Here is a 19,733-nt window from a genome sequence, read left to right as displayed (position 1 = left end):
GCAAACAGTTCAGGCAGAATTCAGGAGCTTTGGGGTGGGGAGACAGTAGCAACAGGGCCGGGGACAGGCCAGTTGTAGGCAGGGGGACTGGGCCAGTGGATTAGACAGACAGGGAGCCAATCACAGGGCTAGCAGGGGGCTCTATGATTCTCCTCGTCTCTCATGACAAGCTCCAGCCCAATGTGGCTCTGGGATGGGGGAGAGATTTGATTCAGTGTTCTCCAAAAGGGTTGGTTACCAAGAATGGATAAGAGAAATTCTGGGGGGAAAGAGGCCCTGCATTGGAGTGGAAATAAAAAGCCAGAAACTAGACTTGAGGCAGCAGTGAACGGGGCTCAGGAGGAGGCTGGAGATGGTTCTGTGGTCCCTGATGGGGAGCTCAGAGGGAAATAGGGTGCTCCATGACCGTGAGATGCACTGGGATAGAACAGACAAAGTCCTGGACTGGGAGTCAGGTGACCTGAGCTCTTACTGCTGATAAACAGCATCATCTTGGGGGAGGGCACTTCCCCTCTCTCTATCTTAGGGTCCTCCTCTGCAAAGCAAGGGATGGACCAGAAAGTCTCTAAGGCCCTCTCAGCTCTGACACTGTGTCCTAAGGGTCCTCCCAGCTCTGACATCTTGTGTTCTAAGGGCCCTCCCAGCTCTGACATCATGTGTCCTAAGGGCCCTCCCAGCCCTGACATGCTGTGTCCTAAGGGCCCTCCCAGCTCTGACGTTCTCTGTTCTAAGAGCCCTCCCAGCTCTGACATTCCAGGTTCTAAGGGCCCTCCCAGCTCTGACATTCCAGGTTCTAAGGGCCCTCTGACATCCTGTGCTCTAAGGGCCTTTAATATCCACGATAGTTGCCAGGGTACCAGGTTTTGAGATTGGCCAATGATGCCATTAATTGATGTCCTATCTATACCAAAGATCAGGGAGGCAGCCTGTTCTACTGCAAAGAATGCTGGATTTGGTGCCGGAGAACCCAGTTCCAGTCTTATCCCTGCCAATTACTATTGCTACGATTTTAGGCACAGAGATAGCTGAGGAGTCATGAGTAATAGGGAACTGGCCTTGGACCTAGAAGACCTGGGCTCATGTTCCTCATACTGGCTGCATGACCCAGGGCAAGTTAATTAACCTCTCAGTGAGTGCTTAGGCAAGTCTCTAAGACTATACATTGCAGAGGTGGTGTTGTCCTGCATTGGCAGAAGGCATTTCCTCATCTGGGACTTCCCTCTATTAATGAAACCACAGAGTCCAGTTTCTAGCACCTATGATTTTAGGCAATTCACATAATTGCCATCTCTCTGGGTCATATTTTCCTCGTTTGTAAAATGATGGGGTTGAAATTAATTGATCTCCGAGGCTCCTTCCAACTCAAAAATCTTTGATCTTATGTTACTTTATATGGGAATTTTAAATTTCCTTTCATTATTCAGGACTCAGGGCCATTGCTCCTGCAAATTTCAGTTAATATTAACCTCACTTGACCATAACCTGTCCCATGGGATGTGAAAAGTGACTTAGAGCCTTAAACATTACTTGGATAGGAAGCCAGAGGAAGAATCTCAGATGTCCCTGAATCCTTGGCAACATGTAAATCCTCTTCCTCAGTCTGTTTGTGAATCCTCTAAATGTAGTTAATTTGTAACCTAATTGTTTACCTATAAAGTTTGTTTGATGAAATTTATATCCTTAAGGGATGTATAAGATTATGACTGTTCAACTTTTATGACATCAAAGGATGTATAGGATTATAGGTCTATCTTCTTAACTTTTATGCCCTGAGAGGAACATACAAGTTTGCAATATGCAAATGAATAATTTCTCTGCCACTCTGATATAATTTTGCTTATAAGAAGCTTTGTCAGAATCCTCATAATATTTCAGTTTTCTTTGAGGCCTGATCCTATGCTTGAGCATAAGAATAAAACCTAGGTTTTTGCCTTCATGATTTCTGCATTGTGGTAAATCTATACAGTTATCCCTTCGACACTGTGGCGGTTAGGGACGTGGCACCACTGTGATCTGGAAAATCCATGTAAAAGTTTTTAGCCTTCCCTTTGCACCAGAGAAGTCTGAATTATTATGGTATAAAAAGATAAAATATGTTGACATTATGTAATACTATATGCGTTTTATGCATTTCTGAGTTTCTAAACTTTTTCTTTGTCATCTGTTGGTCTTTACAAGTTGTCTGTGGCTTCTGGAAAACTCTCCCAAAATTCTCTTTTGATTTCTTATTCCAACCTATGACATATCAAAACCATGATGGTAAAAATCACAGTGTGAAAGAGATAATTGTATTTGACAGAGTTACCCACTACATAAAGTCAGAGAGGAGATTATTTCTGTCCTAACCCTAAATGTTCTTTTCTTCATTTCTGATACTGAATCTCCTGCTCCACCCTTTTGATAACTCAAGACCATTGTTTCTGAAAATCCAGATCTGTGCCTCAGTGATTGAGATGGGAGTGGAAGTCAAAAGTCCAGAATGTAACTGCCTTGTCTAGTCTGTTACAGACTACAGTGGAAAACCTACATGCTCTAGTGCCCAGCCCCATCAATACTCTACACCAGGCATCAGAGAAGGCTGGTGTTTATTAATACTAAAACAGACACTGACACTTCCACTTTTGAGAGTCTGTCTTCCCTGACAGTCTGGATCTAGTAGAACCTCCTGCCCTACATGGAATGGTTAACAGCAGCCTCATGGGAAGCCCTTTACCAATATTCTTTACCTAATATTTACCCCAAACTCTCCACTAGGCAAGGCAGATACAAATGAGACAGAACCTCAACACAGGGTAAAAGGGGTCCCCCTGCTCCCCACTAATAGCTTGTTTGGGCCCAGAAGTCCCATAAACATGGACCCCTAGGTCTGCAAACCCCAGAGTTGGTCCAGAGGGATCACTTCCTTTTCCCAAGTGGCCTGCCTTCATCTGGCCTCTGGAGGTATTAGCTGCTTTCATGGAATGTTTCTCTTTTAGAAGAGGGTCTAGAGGGACCACCCTCCCCATCCCCAAAACATTCATGCTATGAACGCAATGGGACAGATCCTACTGTTGCTCTCCTCCAAACTGTGAAGAGTCAGCCTCCTGAAGAGTCAGGCCAAGGCGGGGGGTGCTCTTACCTTCGGGGCCGTTGGGCAGATGTGCTGTTATCTGAGTGAAGGACTGGTGGGACACACACAGGCGGCAGTAGGACCCTCACAGCTCCACTGGGTAGAGTCTGGAGCTCCGAGGAGGTGCTGATGAAGATGGACACGCTTTCCAGGGGGCAAATTGTACCCAGGTTAGCCACAAACGCATTCCGTTCCAGGTCTTCATCCAGAGTGATCTTGCCTGAGGAGGATGACATGGGATGGAAAGAGTCACCCAGGAAACAACGGCTTCCCTGGAGATGGGACTCAAATGAGTTCAATTGAACTGAAGTGAAGGGAACTGAATTGAACTTAATTTCTACGAATTTCACTTCAAGTAGTAAAATTCATTTCAATTCCGGTCAATTATTTAATTTATTCAAAGCAATTTAATTGAATTCAATTCAGTCTAGTCTATTTCAGTGAAATTAATTAGTTTTTACTGAGTGCCTCCTTTGTATCTAAGATGTTTTGGGGGATGAGGGAGGAAGATTTTAAGAAAAGTACTCCCTGCATACGATATTGGACTTGGTCAGGACGTTGGCTCGTTTTGCTCAATTGGCTTCTTTTTCTTTTTTCCCCTTGCTTTAAGGGGGCTTATCTACTGGGAAATAAAGGTGATTTAAAAACAAAAGATATCAGTAAAATCTTTTTGAAGGTTGTGTTGGGAATCAAGATGGGCTCTTAGCACTTATTCAACCAAGTGCCCTTGAAGAGTTTGGCCTTTGTTTCCTTTGATTAATTCAGTGTCTTTGATTAAGTCTTATTAGGTGCTAAGCCCCAGGCTCAAACCCATATCTATTAGGTACTAAGCCTATGTGGGTGTGAATCTCCCAGGGTCCTAAGGGGAGTTGCTAAGACCAGGGCCAACAGTAAGAGCTTAAGTTCTGGTCACTCAGACTTGATGATGGCTAAAGAGTGCATAAAAAGGGAAGACAGAGCTATTTGCTTAGGGCTCTCACTCTTAGCCCTCCAGCTTATAAACCTGGATGTTCAGACTTTGTTAAACTCTGGTAACTATGCATTGAGATTTGAACTTGTTTGTATTTGCTCTGAAGTTCAGGGTGCTGGCTTTCCTCCCTGAACTAAGTGAATGATATTTGTATGCTGGATTAAAGTAAGCTTGTTAACCCCTTAACTTTGCTTTCCTTAGTAAACCAGATCAAAGGAACCTGTGCTGGCAGCGTTCTGTGAGCTGGTTGTTGTTGGTTTTACACCCCCACAGCAGTTGCTAGGAATTGTTGAAACAAAGGTGAAGGGAAGGAGGGAGGAAGGAAGGAAAGGAAGGAAAGAAGGGAGTGAGACAGAAGAGAGACAAAGGGAAAGAGTAATAGAAAAAAGAGGGAAAGAAAAAGAGAAAAAGGAGAGAGAATCCTAGATTACAATGTTTTCAAAGACTACCACTGTTTACCAAATAAAAACTTAAAAAATCTGTCATTTAAGGCCCTCCATAATCTTGTTCCAAATTACCTGTCTGGCTTTATCTCATTACTTCATGTTTGCTATATTCTAGCCAAATGGGACCAATGGCTATTTCCCCATGTTTTTCCTCTAGCTGTTCCCCCATGCCTTGGATGCCAACCCCCATCTCCATCCACATTTGTAGACATTCTGCCCATCTTTGAAGGCCATGTTCAGGTACTACCTCTATGAAGTGGTTGGAGCAGAAGGGTGAGAATTTCAGTCATTGGGAAGAGTCTGTGCAAAGGTCTGGAAGTGGGGGATGAACTATCAAATATAGGGACCTGTAAGTTGACTAATTTGGCTAGAGTAATGTGAAACCAACCCAGAAAGATAGGCTGTGGACAGACCCCCATGAGGATTTAAATGCCAGAGGGATGAGTTTTGATTTTATCCTTGAGGCAAAAGAGAGCTCCCAAAGTTGTTTGAGGAGGGGAGTGACACGGTCAGTCTGTGTTTTAGGAAGAACAATTTGAGCACCGTGTGGAGGAAGGACTGGAGAGGACAGAGGCAGAGAGATTGGTTAAGAGACCATTTCAATAGCCAGAGGAGAGGTCATAAAGGCCTGAATTGGGGGGCTGGCTCTGTAAGCAGAGAGAGGGGGACAGAGATCAGAGTTGTGGAGATAGAATCAATAAGTCTTGGTAACTGATTGATCGTGGAGTGATAGTGGGGTAAGGGAGAGGGAAGAGTTGAAGGTGACACCAGGCTGAGGTGACTGGAAGGATGGTGGTAATACAGAAGTAGTAACAGGGAAATTAGGAAGGGGATAGCATTTGGAGGAAAGCCATTGGGTTCCATCATTTGGATATGTTGAATTTGAGATGTGAAAGGTCATCCAAGTGTAGAGGAATGACTCACCAAATAAATGAATGAATGAAAAAGCGTTTTAAAGCACCTACTATGTGCCAGACACTACATACAGAGATGATTAGCAGGAAGCTAATTTAGATCTCCTAGGCCTCATTTTACAGATGAGGAAAGGGAGACACAGGGAACTCATTACTAGAGAAGGGGTGGGGATTAACTGACAAGAATAGGAAGGTGTGGATGGGTTGGATTCTGTACCTGTGGAAAGAGGACCTGTATCAAGGACATCCAAGATCCATCCAAATATTTTAGTATTGACAAATGAGGAAACAGAGTCTCAGAGAAGTAAGGAGACTTGCCCAGGGTCACATAGCTAAGTAATAACAGGACTGGGACTAGAACCCAGATCACGTAATTAGAGTTTAAAGGTACCTAACCTTTTTACTTTAAGAATTAGAATGCTGAGGTCTAGTGAAATTAATTCACTTATCCAAGGTTACACAGCTAGTTGGTAAAATGGCAGAGGCTATGCTTGAAACTAGATTCTCTGACCCCAAACCTGGTGCTTTTTCTATTATATTATGTAGCTTCCTGAGAAACTGATTTAGGCAGAGCCAAGATGGTAAATCAGAGGCAGCAACCCAGCTGAACTATCAACATTCCCTTCTAAACAACTTTAAAATAATGCCTCAAATAAAATTTTGGAGCAGCAGAGACAACAAAAGTTGGGGATGAGGCATTTTTCTGGCCTAAGAAAACTTAGGATGTCCACTGGAGAGGTCTGTCACATTGGGATGGAGGCCTGTCCAGAGGGTGCCTTCAACAGTGGCTGCAGCAGCAGCAGCAGCAGCTTTAGGAGTTCTCAGCCCAGAGATGGTGAGGGGGCTGGATAAATGGTGAGAAAGAAATTACAGGGGATCCACTTCTGACACTAGGTATAGCTGGTACTGATTGGCAACTCTATTGCCCATACACAGTTCTAGGTCACAGTTCCAGGGCACAGAAGAGTGTTTCTGGTTGATCATAGGGGAACAGGGGCCCTGGTCACAGTTCCAGGGCCAAGAGAAGTGCTAGTGCTTGCAGCTGCCAGGGAGTAGAAACACTTCCCAAATAAAGACCAGAGCCCATATAAGGAGAGCAGTGACTATACCTCACCCCAGATCACACTAATTTGGAAGCACTGAAAACTTGTGGACCCCCAGAACTAGCTCTGAAAATAGCGGCATAAAAACCCTGAAGCTTGGCATAGTGCCTGCCCATCTCCAGGTGAGCAGAGCCCACCTAACATGAAAACAGCTACAAGCAAAGCCTCAAAGAAGAATGTTAATTGGACATATATCCCACAGGAATTCCTGGAAGAGTTAAAGAGATAAGAATGGTAGAGGAAAAATTGGGAAAATAAATGAGAGTGATGCAAAGAAATTATGAAAAGAGAATTAATAGTTTGGTAAACGAGGCCCAAAAATATTGAAAAAAATGTCTTAAAAACCAGAATTGGCCTAGTGGTTAAAAAGGCACAAAAATTCACTGAAGAAAAGAACTTAGAAAGCAAAATAGGCCAAATGGAAAAGGAGACACAAAAATTCATTGCAGAAAAGAACTCCTTAAAAAGCAGAATTGGACAAATAGAAAAGGAGGTACAAAAGCTTACTGAAGAAACTAATTCCTTAAAAAATAGAATTGGTCAAGCAGAAGGTAATGACTTCATGAGATATCAAGAAACAATAAAACAAAGTCAGAAGAATGAAAAAATAGAAGAAAAAGTGAAATATTTCATCAGAAAAAGCAACTGACCTGGATAACAGATCAAAGAGAGATAGCTTAAGAATTATTAAACTACCAGAAATCCATGATCAAAAAAGAGCCCAGACATCATCTTTCAAGAAATTGTCAAGGAAAACTGCTCTGACATTCTAGAACTAGAGGGTAAAATAGACATTGAAAGAATCTACCAATCATATCCTGATAGAAATCCCAAAAATGAAAACTCCTAAGAATATTATAGCCAAATCCCAGAGCTCCCAGGTCAAGGAGAAAATATTTCAAATATTTCAAGCAGCCAGAAAGAAACAATTCAAATATAATGGGGTCACAGTAAGACTCACACAAGGTTTAGTGGTTTCCATGTTAAAGGAGCAGAGAGCTTGGTATGATATTCTGGAAGGGAAAGGAGTTAGGATCACAACCTACCCAGCAAAATTGAATATAATCCTTTAATCCTTGAGTGTAATTTCAGGGGGTAAATGAATATGCAATGACATAGAGAACTTCCAAAACATTCGTAATGAAAAGACTGGAGCTGAATGGAAAATTTGACATTCAAACACAATATTCAAGAAAAGCATAAAAGGTAAACCTATAAGAGAAACCATAAGGCACTTGTTTAAATTCTTATGTGAAGATGATTCATGCAACATCTAAGAATTTTGTCATTAATATCGCAGTTAGAAGGTGTCTATATTGACAGAAGGCATGGAGGTGTGTCAATTATGTTGGAATGATCTGAAAAAAAATGAGGGGGGTGAGAAAGAGGGATGTACAGGAAAAGGGGAAGGGAGAGGTACAAGGGGGATATAAAGATAAAAGATATAAAATAGATTTATATATTTAAAAATATAAAACAAAACCTAAAAAAATAAAAGATATGAAAAACATAAAAGAGGCATTCACTCAAGGAAGAGCTTTTACAGTCGAGGGGGAAATGAGGGGTGGTGGAGGGTAACGCTTGAACCTTACTCTCATCGAAATTGTTTCACAGAGGGAAGAATATATACACATAATTGGTTGTGTAAAAAAAAAACTTCTTACCCAATAGGGAAATAGGATGGAAAGTCTCTAAGACAAAGGGTAGGGGATTATAAAAGGGAAGGCAGATTAAGGGAGGCAGCAGTTAGAAGCAAATAGACTTTTGAGGTGGGATAGGTTAAAAAGAGAGAAAATAATAAACAGAAGGAATTGGGAAATACACAGTGATAATAACTGTGAATGTGAATTGAATGTGCTCACTTATAAAAAGGAAGTAGATGGCAGAATGGATTAGAAACTAGAATCCATCAATATGTTGTTTAAAGAGACACACTCAAAACAGAAAGACACACAGAGAGTGAAAATAAAGGGCTGGAGCAGAATCTAATGTGCCTCAGTTGAAGTAAAAAAGGAAGGGGTAGCAATCGTGATCCCAGACAAGGCAAAAGCAAAAATAGACCTAATTAAAAAAGGTAATCAGGGAAACTACATTTTACTAAAGGGTACCATAGATAATGAAATAATATTAAAAAAATTTACACCAAGTTTCTCTGATAAAGGCTTCATTTCTCAAATATGTAGAGAACTGAGTCAAATTTATAATATAAGAGCCATTCCTTAATGGATAAATGGTTAATGACTATGAATATGTTCGGAAAAAATCAAAGCTCTCTATAGTCATATGAAGAAATGCTCTAAATTACTATTGATTAGAGAAATGCAAATCAAAACAACTCTGAGGTACCACTTCTCACCTATCTGAAAGGGGGACGAGGGAAAATAGGTACACTGATGAACTATGGGTGTCGTAGTGAACTGGTCCAACTGTTCTGGAGAGCAACTTGGAACTATGCCCAAAGGACTATAAATTGGGCATACCTTTTGATCTAGCCATGCCATTAGTAGGTCTATGTCTTAAAGAGATCAAAGCAAAAGGACCTATATATACAAAAATATTTGTAGCAGCTCTTCCTGTGGTGACAAAGATTGGGAAGCTGAGGGGATGCTCATCAAGTGGGGAATGGCTGAACAAGTTGTGTCATATGATTGTCATGGAGTGCTATTGAGCTGTAAGAAATGATAAGGGGAGTGGTTTCAGAAAAACATAGCAAGACCTATATGAACTGATACAAAGTGAAGTGAGCAGACTCTGGAGATCACTAGACATAGTAACAGCCATGTTTTAATAATGATCAACTATGAATGACTTGGCTACTCTGATCAAAATAATGATCCAAGACAGCTCCAAAGGATGATGAAAAAAAATACTGTCTTCTTCCAGAGAGAGAACTGAGGAGCTCCAAGTACAAATTGAAGTATAGTTTTCTGCCTTTTTTCCTCTTTCTTTCTCTCTTCCTCTGTTTCTTTCTTTCTTTTGTTTTTAGCAATATGGCTAATATGGAAACATGTTCTGCATGGTTTCACATGTATAATTGGTCTCATATTGCTTGCCTTCTCAGTGGGTGGGGGGTGGGAGTGGGAAGGAGGGAGAGAATTTGGAGTTCAAAATTGGAAAAGAATGGTAAAAATAAATAATAATTTTTTTTTTAAAAAGAAACTGACTTATGAGGCTCCTGGCAGAGAAATAACTAGAAATTCATGTGTCTAGTTCAAGTAAAACCAGACTACTCCTTGGGCAAGCATCTCAAAACAAACCCTAGGTTGAGGGGAAGGTGGGAGGGAGACAGAGACCCAAGAAGGCAGAGATAGCAGGGCTGGGCAAGGCAGGGCACTGCAGAGCTCACCCCAACTTATCTATTTTAACTATTCTCAAGAACTAGGTCTTAAGCTCTGCTATTTCTACTTAATTAAGGATTGCAAGTATGGTTAGTACCTTCTAAACTTGGCACCCTGGGACAAACCTCTAGTCATTCCACCCTAGTTATGGCTAAGGTTCTTGGTCCCATTCCTAGCCCCAGGCTCAGTAAAAGGCCTTCTTACCTGTACCATTATGAGGGCGGTGCATGTCAAAGTAGTCACTGCTCAGTTTGGCTTTGTCCTTGATCTGTACTGTCACGGCTCTCTCAGAGATGACGGCTTCAAACCCGACCACGGTGGTGTACTCATCCAGGGGGTACACGAAGAGGCCTGCCAGGGGAAGGCACCCCACCCCCACCACGGACGTTGAATGACTGAATGGCATCCACCCGAGGTTCCCCTCACCCCTACATCTCACAGGTTCCCCAAAATGAAGGTCGCCCTTGTGGTACAAGGAAACCATCAGGATATAGCCACTAGAAGCTGTGTTTGGAGTCAGAGGACCAAGACTCCATGACCTTGGGCTTCCCTCCTCTAAGCCTTATCTGTAGCGTGAAGAGTTGGGCTTGGTCTCCAATGTCCCTCCTAGCACTGTCTATGATTCTGTGAACTCTTCCCTCATGATAATACAATGACATATAAGTGTCTGGTTAAAGATAAGCCCCTTAGAGTTTGCAAAGCACTTTTTTCATGCAGACACTGTCCCTTTTGACCCACACAATGTTGTAATCCACAGGTGTTATTATCACCATTTTCCTAATGAGGAAACTCCAGATATGAAAGCTTAAGCTCCTCTGTCTGGGGTCCCAGAGTCAGGAAGAGGTGGAGGTGGGAACTGAGGTCTTTCTGAATCCAAGTCCAGTATTTTATCATATGGTCATAGATCTAGAGCAGGAAGGAACCTCAGAGGCCATTCAGTCTGGCACAACCATTTTTACAGATGAGGACACTGAGGTTCAGGGAAGTCAAGTCACACAGGTAGTGTCAGAGGCAGGATATGGCCCTACTACCTGTCCCTCCAGAGCCATTAAAATGCTTTTAATGTAGCAAGTTACCACTAGCCAAAGGTGTCAAACTCTGGGGTCTCATGCAACACAAAATCCTTGAGTGCTACCTGAACCAGATTAAAATGTAATTGGGAAATGTTGAACAAAATAAATATACCATAAAACATAGATAATGTTAATTTGTGGTTTTTCAAATCAATATCAAAAGGAAGGATTGTTTCCACTTGTTTGACTCCATTGTCCTAGACCATGACCTTAGGTAAGTGGCTTGTGTGCTCTCTGGGACTCATCTAGAGAATGAGGGAGTTGAGCCAGATTGCATAAGGTCTCTCCTAGTTCTCAACCCTAGGATCCAGCATGAGTCTTAAAGTGAGGCTAGTCTAGATGGATCATTTCCAGACAGCTTTGCATATACCATAGCATCTCCTCTTTGAGGGCAATGATTATCATTCCTGTTTTTCAGCTGAGGTCAAGGGAAGAGAAGGAATTGCTCAGAGTCATAGACATGGTAGGAGGGTCAAACCAGGCACTGTGATTACAGAAGGCAGTGGTCTTTCCTATTCAGCACAGCTGCCTCCATTTGGGGGAACCTTCACTCTTATTGGTGGAGGGTCAGAGAAACTCATAACAAAATGAGTAACAAAGAGAGGATTGGTGACAATGTTGGGGGGTTCAAATCCAGTCTCTCTGACTTCGAGTCCAGGGCTTGCTTCAGAGGGGGATGCTTCACATAAAGTAAGGGGTCTCTGAGACGGACCTGTTCTGCACAGGGGACATGAGCCTTTCTAGTTGGGACTCACCCTATCTGAATGGAGTCACCCCCCACCTTCTTATCCCAACCCAACCATTTAGTGGGTGACAGCCCAGGGCTGAAAGTGAGATTGGGATAGTTCACCTGCCCTGGACATCCAGCATCCAAGCTGGGCTTGGGGGGGGGGGTGGGAACCATGCAGAGAGAGGAGGGGCAAAGAGTGTGTAGCGGGGGGATCTTTACCTTGGAAAGGCTGGACTTCCACATTGCCATAGGTGAGTGAGGCCATGAGGCCAAAGGCATAGCCCTGGACACAGGAGGTGATGTCAGAGGAGGTGAGTGGGAGTGGTTCCCAGGTGCTAGAGTTGAGCAGGCCAGGCATCCTCCTGCTGCTGCTGCTGCCACTGCTGCTTTCGCTGGTGCTGCCTTCAACGTCACTGTTACTGATCTGCAGGAGACACAGCAATAGGGAAAGCTCTCTCTCGGTTCCTGTCTCCTGAGCATCCACCCCATTCCCATCCCCCAGGTCCCACCCCACAACTCCCATGGCTGTGGGGCTTTTATCATAGCAACTCTATAGAGTGAGAGTGCAAATATGATTAGTCCCGTTTGGCAGATGAGGGAACAGGTTCAGAAAGGGAAAGTTCAAGATCACACAGCTAGCAAGGGCTAAGCCTTTTATTGCTACAGGATTTTCCAGTTTAATTCAATATGATTGAGTAAGTATTTATTATCTTCCTACTGTTTGGGGATACAAAGATGAAAAGGGATAAGTATCTGCCCTCAAGGTACTTATAATCAACTACTGGGAAATCCAGTTCAAGATGTCCCAAAGGCAGCTGGTCATGGACTAGAGGTCTGGAGAGAGGTTAGGGCTTGATAAATAGATCTGAGAATGGGAACTGATGAGATCACTAAGTAAAATAGTGTAGAGGGAGAAACAAAGGGGACCCAGGACAGAGCCTTTGAAGGATACCCACAGTTAGCGTGTGTGACTTGGAGGAAGATCCTGCAAGAGAGACAGAGAAAAGAACATTTGGACAGTTAGGAAGTGAAAGAAAGTGCATAATAAATGCTTGCTGATTGATTTCTCTTGGTGTCTTCATCAGAACCCAAAGGTTTAATAATCATCTCTATTTTAATGACTCACACACCTAGATAGCTAGCCCCAGCCTCTCCCCTGAGTTTTGACCTTACATCACCAATTGCCTTTTGGACATTTCAAATTGGACATTGCAGACATCTCAAATTCAATATGTTAAAAGCAGAACTCATTTTCCCTCTCCAAATCAACTCCTCTTCCAAACTTTCAAGCTGTTAAAGGCACCATCATTCTTTCAGTCTCCCAGGTTCAAAACCTTGACATTAATCTCCACTCTACCCTCTCCCCTTCATCCCATATATGCAACTGATAGCCCCAAATCCTGCTGTTTCTTCCTCCAAATTACATCTAACCCCTTCTCCCTACTTATCCAATAGTGCAGAAACTCATTCCCACTTTACTAGATTTTTGGAACACTCTCCCAATGCTTCTCATTGCCTCAAGTCTCTGCCCACTCCAATCTATCTTCCACATAGCTGCCAAGCATAGATTTAACAATGTGACTCTCATAAGCAATAAGCAACAAAGGCTTTTAATTTCCTCAAGAAACAAATATAAACTCCTGTTTTGCTTTTAAAGCCTTTCACAACCTGACCCCAAACTATCTTTCTAGCTTCCTTGGACATCATTCCCCCTCTCATCAAATGAGATAATATTTGTAGTGCTTACCAAAGTATTTGGCACACAGTAGATGCTTTATAAATGCTTGTTCCTTTTCCCATACCCCTTCTCCTCCCACATCTTCTGGCTATGGTATGGCTAAACTAGCCTTTTCTCTGCTGAGATGCTCAATCTCCCATCTCCATGTTTCTGTACTATCTGTCTCCAATGCCTGGGATGCATTCCTTCCTCAACACTACATCAAAGAATCCCTCTTTTCCTTCAGGATACAGTTCAAGTATCCCCCTTGGCAGGAAGCCTTTCCCACCCCACCCAATAGTTTTTTCCCTCTCAAACATCTTTGAAAATTTTTTTAGAAAAAAGCTTCAATCTGCACATAGGGTTTATTAGTTCTTTCTCTGGAAGTGGATAGCATTTTTCATAATGAGTCCATCGGGATTGTTATGGATTGTCATAGTGATCAGAGTAGCTAAGTCTTTCACAGTTGATCATCTCTGTAATACTTCTATTACTGTGTATAATGTTCTCCTGGTTCTGTTCACTTCATTTTGCATTAGTTCATTCAAGTCATTCCAGATTTTTCTGAACCCATCCTCTTTGTCATTTCTTATAGTACAATTGTACTCTACCATAATCATGTACCACAAGTTGTTCAGACATTTCCCAATTGATGGGCATCCTTTCAATTTCCAATTCTTTGCCACCACAAAAAGAGCTGCTATATTTTGTACAATAGGTTCTACTCCACCCCCCTTTTTATCTTTTTTGGATACGGACCTAGTAGTAGTGGGTAGTAGCTGCTGGGCCTAAGGCTATGTCCAGTTTTCTAGCCCTTTGGAAATAATATAAATGATTCTTCAGAATGGTTGGATTAGTTCACAATTCCACCAACAGCACATTAGTATATTTTTCACACCTCCTTCAGCATTTATTTTCTTTTTCTGTCATGTTAGCCAGGGTAATGGGAATGAGGGCGTACCTCAGAGTTGTTTTAATTTGCATTTCTTGAATTTTTAATGATTTGAAGCATTTTTATGTGACTATTGATACTTTGATTTCTTCTTCTGAAAACTGCCTGTTCATATATCCCTTGACCATTTATCAATTGGAGAATGACTCTTGTTTCTTATAAATTTGACTCATTTCCCTGTATAGTTGAGAAATAAGACCTTTGTTGGAGAAACTTCCTATAAAAATTTACTCCTAGTTTCCTATTTTCTTTCTAATTTTTGTGGCATTTGTTTTGTTTATATGAACCCCTTTTTAATTGCATATAATCAAAATTATCCATTTATTTCCTGTGATCCTCTATATTTCTTGTTTGGTCACGAAGTCTTTCTTTATCCATAGATCTGACAGGCACATTTTTCCCATGCTCCCTTAATTTGCTTATATCACCCTTTATATCTAAATCATGTACTCATTTTGAAAATTTCTATTTTATTCTTTCTCAGTGACAAAAATTTTAACATTCATTTTTTTAAAATGAGTTCCATATTCTTTTCCTCCTTCCCTTTCTCTCTCCCTTCTTGAGAAGGCAAGCAATTTGATGCAGATTATACTGTGCAGTCATGCAAAACATATTTCTACATTAGCCATATTGAGAAAGAAAACACAGACAAAAACGAAACCAGAATAATAAAGTAAAAAAAATATTATGCTTTGATCTGTATTCAGACTCCATCAGTTCTTTCTCTGAAGGTGGATAGTATGTTTCATCATTAGTCCTTTGGAATTGTCTTGGATCATTGTATTGCTGAGAATAGTTGATCATCATAAAATGTTGCTGTTACTGTGTACAACGTTATCTTGGTTCTGGTTCACTTCACTTTGCATCAGTTTGTATAAATCTCTCTAGGTTTTTCTGAAAGCATTCTTCTTGTCATTTCTTATAGCTCAATAATATTCTATCGCAATCATATATCACATTCCCCAATTGATGGACATCCCCTCAGTTTCCAATTCTTTGCCACCACAAAAAGAGCTGCTATAAATGTTTTTGTACAAATATATCCTTTTCCTCCTTTCTAACTCTTTGGGGTACAAACCTAGTAGTGGTATTGCTGGGTCAAAGTGTATGCATGGTTTTGCAGCCCTTTGGGCATAGTTCCAAATTGCTCTCCAAAATGGTTGAATCAGCACATATACAACTTCACCAATAGTACATTAGTGTTTTAATTTTCCCACATCCCGTCCAACATTTGTCATTTCCCTTTTCTGTCATATTAACCAATCTGATAGGTGTTAAGTGGTACTTTAGAATTGTTTTAATTTGCATTTCTCTAATAAATAGTGATTTAGAGCATTTTTCATTTAGAGTATTTTTCAAATCAAAGATAGCTTTGATTTCTTTGTTTGAAAGCTGCCTGTTCATATCTTTTGATCATTTATCAATGGGAAATGATTCACATTTTAATGAATTTGACTCAGTTTTCTATATATTTGAGAAATGAGGCTTCAATCAGAGAAACTTGCTGTAAAATTTGCCCCAAGTTTCCTGCTTTCCTTCTAATCTTGGTTGCATTGGTTTTGTTTGTGCAAATACTTTTAAATTTGATGTAATCAAAATTATCCATTTTATCTCCCATAATGCTCCCTATCTCAACATAAATTCTTCTTTTATCCATAAATTAGACAAGTAAAATATTCTATGCTCCTCTAATTTGCTTTTAAGATTACTCTTTATGTCTAAATCATATGTCCATTTTGATCTTATCCCAGTATATGGTATGAGATATTGGTCCTTATCTAGTTTCTGCCAAACTGCTTTCCAGTTTTCTCAGCAATTTTTGTCAGGTAGTGAGTTCTTGCCCCCAAAGCTTGGATCTTTGGGTTTATTAAACACTAGATTACTATGGTCATTTACCTCTGTATATTGTGTACTTAGTCTATTCCACTGATCAACCACACTCTATTTCTTAGCCAGTACCATATTGTTTTGATGATTGCTACTTTGTCATATAGTTTGAAATTTGATACTGCTAGGACACCTTCCTTCACATTTTTTCATTGATTCCCTTGATATTCTTGACTTTTTGTTCTTCCAGATGAATTTTGTTATAATAATTCTTTGGTAGTTTGATTGGTATGGCACTAAGAAAATTAATTTAGGTAGAATTGTCATTTTTATTATATTGGCTTGGCCTACCAATGAACAATGAATATTTCTAGAATTGTTTAGATCTGTCATTATTTGTGTGAAGGGTGTTTTGTAATTGTGCCAAACTCCTTTAATTTAATATTATTCTTTCTATTTATTATTCAGTATGTACATATATGTACATACATGTGTGTATATATATATTACATATATTCTGTCATCTTCCTCATTCAAATATAAGTTCCATAAGAGTAGAGAATTTATTCCTGTATTATATTTGCATCCCCAGCACTGAGCATAGTAGGTACTTAATAAATAATTGTTTGTAAGATATTATGGAGGCAGAACCAACAAGATTGGCAAGTGATTGGATTTAGGGGGTGAGAGAGAAAAAAGAGCCAAAGATGATATTGAGGTCTCAAATCTGGGTAACTAGGCACAGTTGTCAAAAGCACTATCCCATCACCTAGCCATTCTGTTGGCACCCAATCCTAGCCAGGGAGGGAGGGCACAAATTTTCCTTTCATTGTCACAGATGAAGAGAAGTTAAGTGACTTGCCCAATGTCATCCAGCAACCCAAGGGTCAGAGTTGGCACTAGAACCCACATCTGACTCTTGGCCAAGTTAAGCTATTCTAGTCCTATGCTGTCTCCTTCCTTGGAAGTCAGGTCATTCAATCTCTTTGGGTTTCACTTTCTCCATGAAGGGCCACGTGGATAAGTAACTTACCCACTGGTCCTAAGTTGCCTCATTTGTAAAATGAGGAAGTTGAGAAAAACCATTAACTTATAGATAAGACAAATCTTAGGGTTGAATGAATGAAATGAATTAATGGAAAAGTTGAAAGAGTCATTAAAGGTCGCTTCCTTACCTGAAGCATTAATCTCCTCTACAACATTACTAGCAAATAGTCATCCAACCTTTGCTAGAATGAACTTCAACTGGTTTCTAAGTCTCTTTGTCCTCAAACATTCTATGAGCTATGGTCTCTTTCAGTTCCAAAATTCTAGGATTCTATATCCCACAAATGAATCAAATCTTCCTTTTGGAAAGTACTCTCATGGGGTAGGGTTGAGTCTCCTCCTCTCTGGTGCTCACCTATAATGTAAGGCGGCAGTACTTAAAAGGGAAATTTATTGACTTATTTATTCAACCAACATACCTTTGATTAAGTACCTATGGTGTTCAGAGCACTATTCTTGACTCTGGGGAACAGACAAAATTAGGTAAGATTTAGTCTTCGTAGATCTTATAGGCTAGTAGGAGAATATTTATATTAGAGAATACTAGTATGTAATATTAACAGTTAGCATTTGTATAGCACTTAAAAGTGTGTGAAGTGTCTGAGTCTGATAGACTCCTTGGCCTCAGACAGGTGTGGCTTCCAATGTCTAAGTTGCCATTACCTCTTTCTTTAGTCACTGCCATTGTGCTTGGATACCTTGGGAGTGTGGCAGCTGCAGCAGCCATCTTTTCAGACCATAAAAATGCATTTGACTTGGCTTTATTTAAAAGGAAAATCAGAGTATACAAATCCACAAATAATATGCCGGGATTTCAGTAGTTAGACATCTACCCAGGTTTAGAGCTTAATCTTTTCCTCAAGTTCCAAAGACCTGGCATGGACCATGAGCCCCAATCCTCAATCATCTGGTAGTCTTGCGATGCCAGAGGAGAATGGCACTCATCTCTCCCAATTTGGAGACTCAGCCTCCAAGATGTGACCATTCTACCATTCCAAGAGAATTCTCAGCCAATCAGGGACCCTCGTGATTGAATGCTAGGTTTTGAATGCTCTCTTGAAATTACTTTGTTGTTGTTCAGTTGTTTTTAGTCATGTCTGACTCTTCATGACCCCATTTGGGATTTTCTTGGCAAAGATACTGAAGTGGTTTACCACTTCCTTTTCCGGCTCATTTTACAGATGAGGAAACTGAGGTAAACAGGGTGAAGTGATTTGCCCAGGGTCACACAGCTAGCAAGTATCTGAGGCCAGATTTGAACTCAGAAAGATGAGTCTTCTTGACTGCAGGTCCACTGTGGCCACCTATCCCTTGACCTTGAGTAAGTGACTTGAACTCTCTAGGAGTCAATTTCTGATTCTGTAAAATGAAAGTGTTGGAGCAGATCCCATTTCTAGATTTATGATCTAATGATCCTTGAGCTGACTAGCTATATTTCCCTCCTTCTGATCAAGGGGCTGCATCCAGCAAAGATAGAATTCTTGTTACCCCAAAATCAGATGAACTCAGTAGTAGTTGAATTGCAAAGCTCACAAAGGACAGCCTCTCTTTTTCAATCAATAGATGTCTATGAAGCACCTATCATGTGCCAGGTATAACCTAACCGACAGCTATTTTATGGGCACATAGAAACTTAGTCCAGTTGAGTCCTTAGTGGAACATTGGCATCTGGATTCTACCCTGTGGTTTAGATGAATTAGACACTGTGGGCTGGCAGCCTTCTGGCTTTTATTTTCAGGGCTGTCCTAAGGGTGGTGGTGGGAGGAGGAGGGGGAATCTGCTCCCCCTATTTAGCCACTCAGTAAGTTTCCCAGTCAGGTGTCCTTTGCCAGCTTGGCCAGGACCCTCTCCTGCCCCTCCCCCCACCTTGGTGCCCTGCCATTGGAGACGCTTTAATTATGTTTTTCTTTGCAGCAATTCTCTCTGCCTTATCTCAATTCCAGCTTATCTCTGTCAGGCTGATGGACAGTGGGGAGGCAGATAAGACTAGCTGCATTCACAGCTGCCTTCCCCTGCTATATTTCTCCCTGATGTGGCCCACAGGCTGGCCATCCTAGACAGAACAAGAAGGAGCTATTAATTTCCTGGCACACCTTCCCTTTGTTTCCCCTCTTCCTCATACCCGGCCCCAACCTGGTTCATTCTTGCCTGGAATATAAAACAGCACTCTGCTCTCATCTTTCAGTTGGAGAAATGAATCTATGCTGGCCACATTGCCCACTAAGGTTCAGTTGTGTCCCAAAGAGGACATTTTTATGGAACCTGAGTTGGAAAAGATGCTGAGGTCACCTAATTCAATCTGTACCTTGAACTGTGGTAGAAGAAGCACTGACTGTAGTCAGAGGTTTCGTTGTTGTTTTGCTCAGTCGTTTCAGTCGTGTCTGACTCTTTCTGACCCCATTTGGGGTTTTCTTGGCAAAGATGCTGGAGTGGTTTGCCATTTTCTTCTCCAGCTCATTTTACAGATGAGGAAACTGAGGCAAACAGGGTGGAATGACTTGCCCGAG

General features: G+C 41.2%; 1 protein-coding gene across 1 annotated transcript in view; it reads right to left on the bottom strand.

Moving 5' to 3' along the window:
- Window positions 1-12,053, bottom strand: part of VWA5B1 (von Willebrand factor A domain containing 5B1) — an 82,276-nt gene extending 70,223 nt beyond the window's left edge. Inside the window, exons 1-3 of the mRNA XM_036746978.1 lie at window positions 11,903-12,053; window positions 10,085-10,231; window positions 3,119-3,329 (exon numbers count right to left, since the gene is read on the bottom strand). Coding sequence (XP_036602873.1) covers window positions 3,119-3,329; window positions 10,085-10,231; window positions 11,903-12,041 — 497 coding nt within the window. The 5' untranslated portion in view covers window positions 12,042-12,053. The remainder of the gene's footprint in view (window positions 1-3,118; window positions 3,330-10,084; window positions 10,232-11,902) is intronic.
- Between the last annotated feature and the right edge of the window lie 7,680 nt (window positions 12,054-19,733).

This window comes from Trichosurus vulpecula, chromosome 2 (genome assembly GCF_011100635.1).
Source record: "Trichosurus vulpecula isolate mTriVul1 chromosome 2, mTriVul1.pri, whole genome shotgun sequence".
NCBI lineage: Eukaryota > Metazoa > Chordata > Mammalia > Diprotodontia > Phalangeridae > Trichosurus > Trichosurus vulpecula.
Note: the sequence above shows the minus strand (reverse complement) of the source record. Positions and strands in the feature narration are given on the sequence as shown.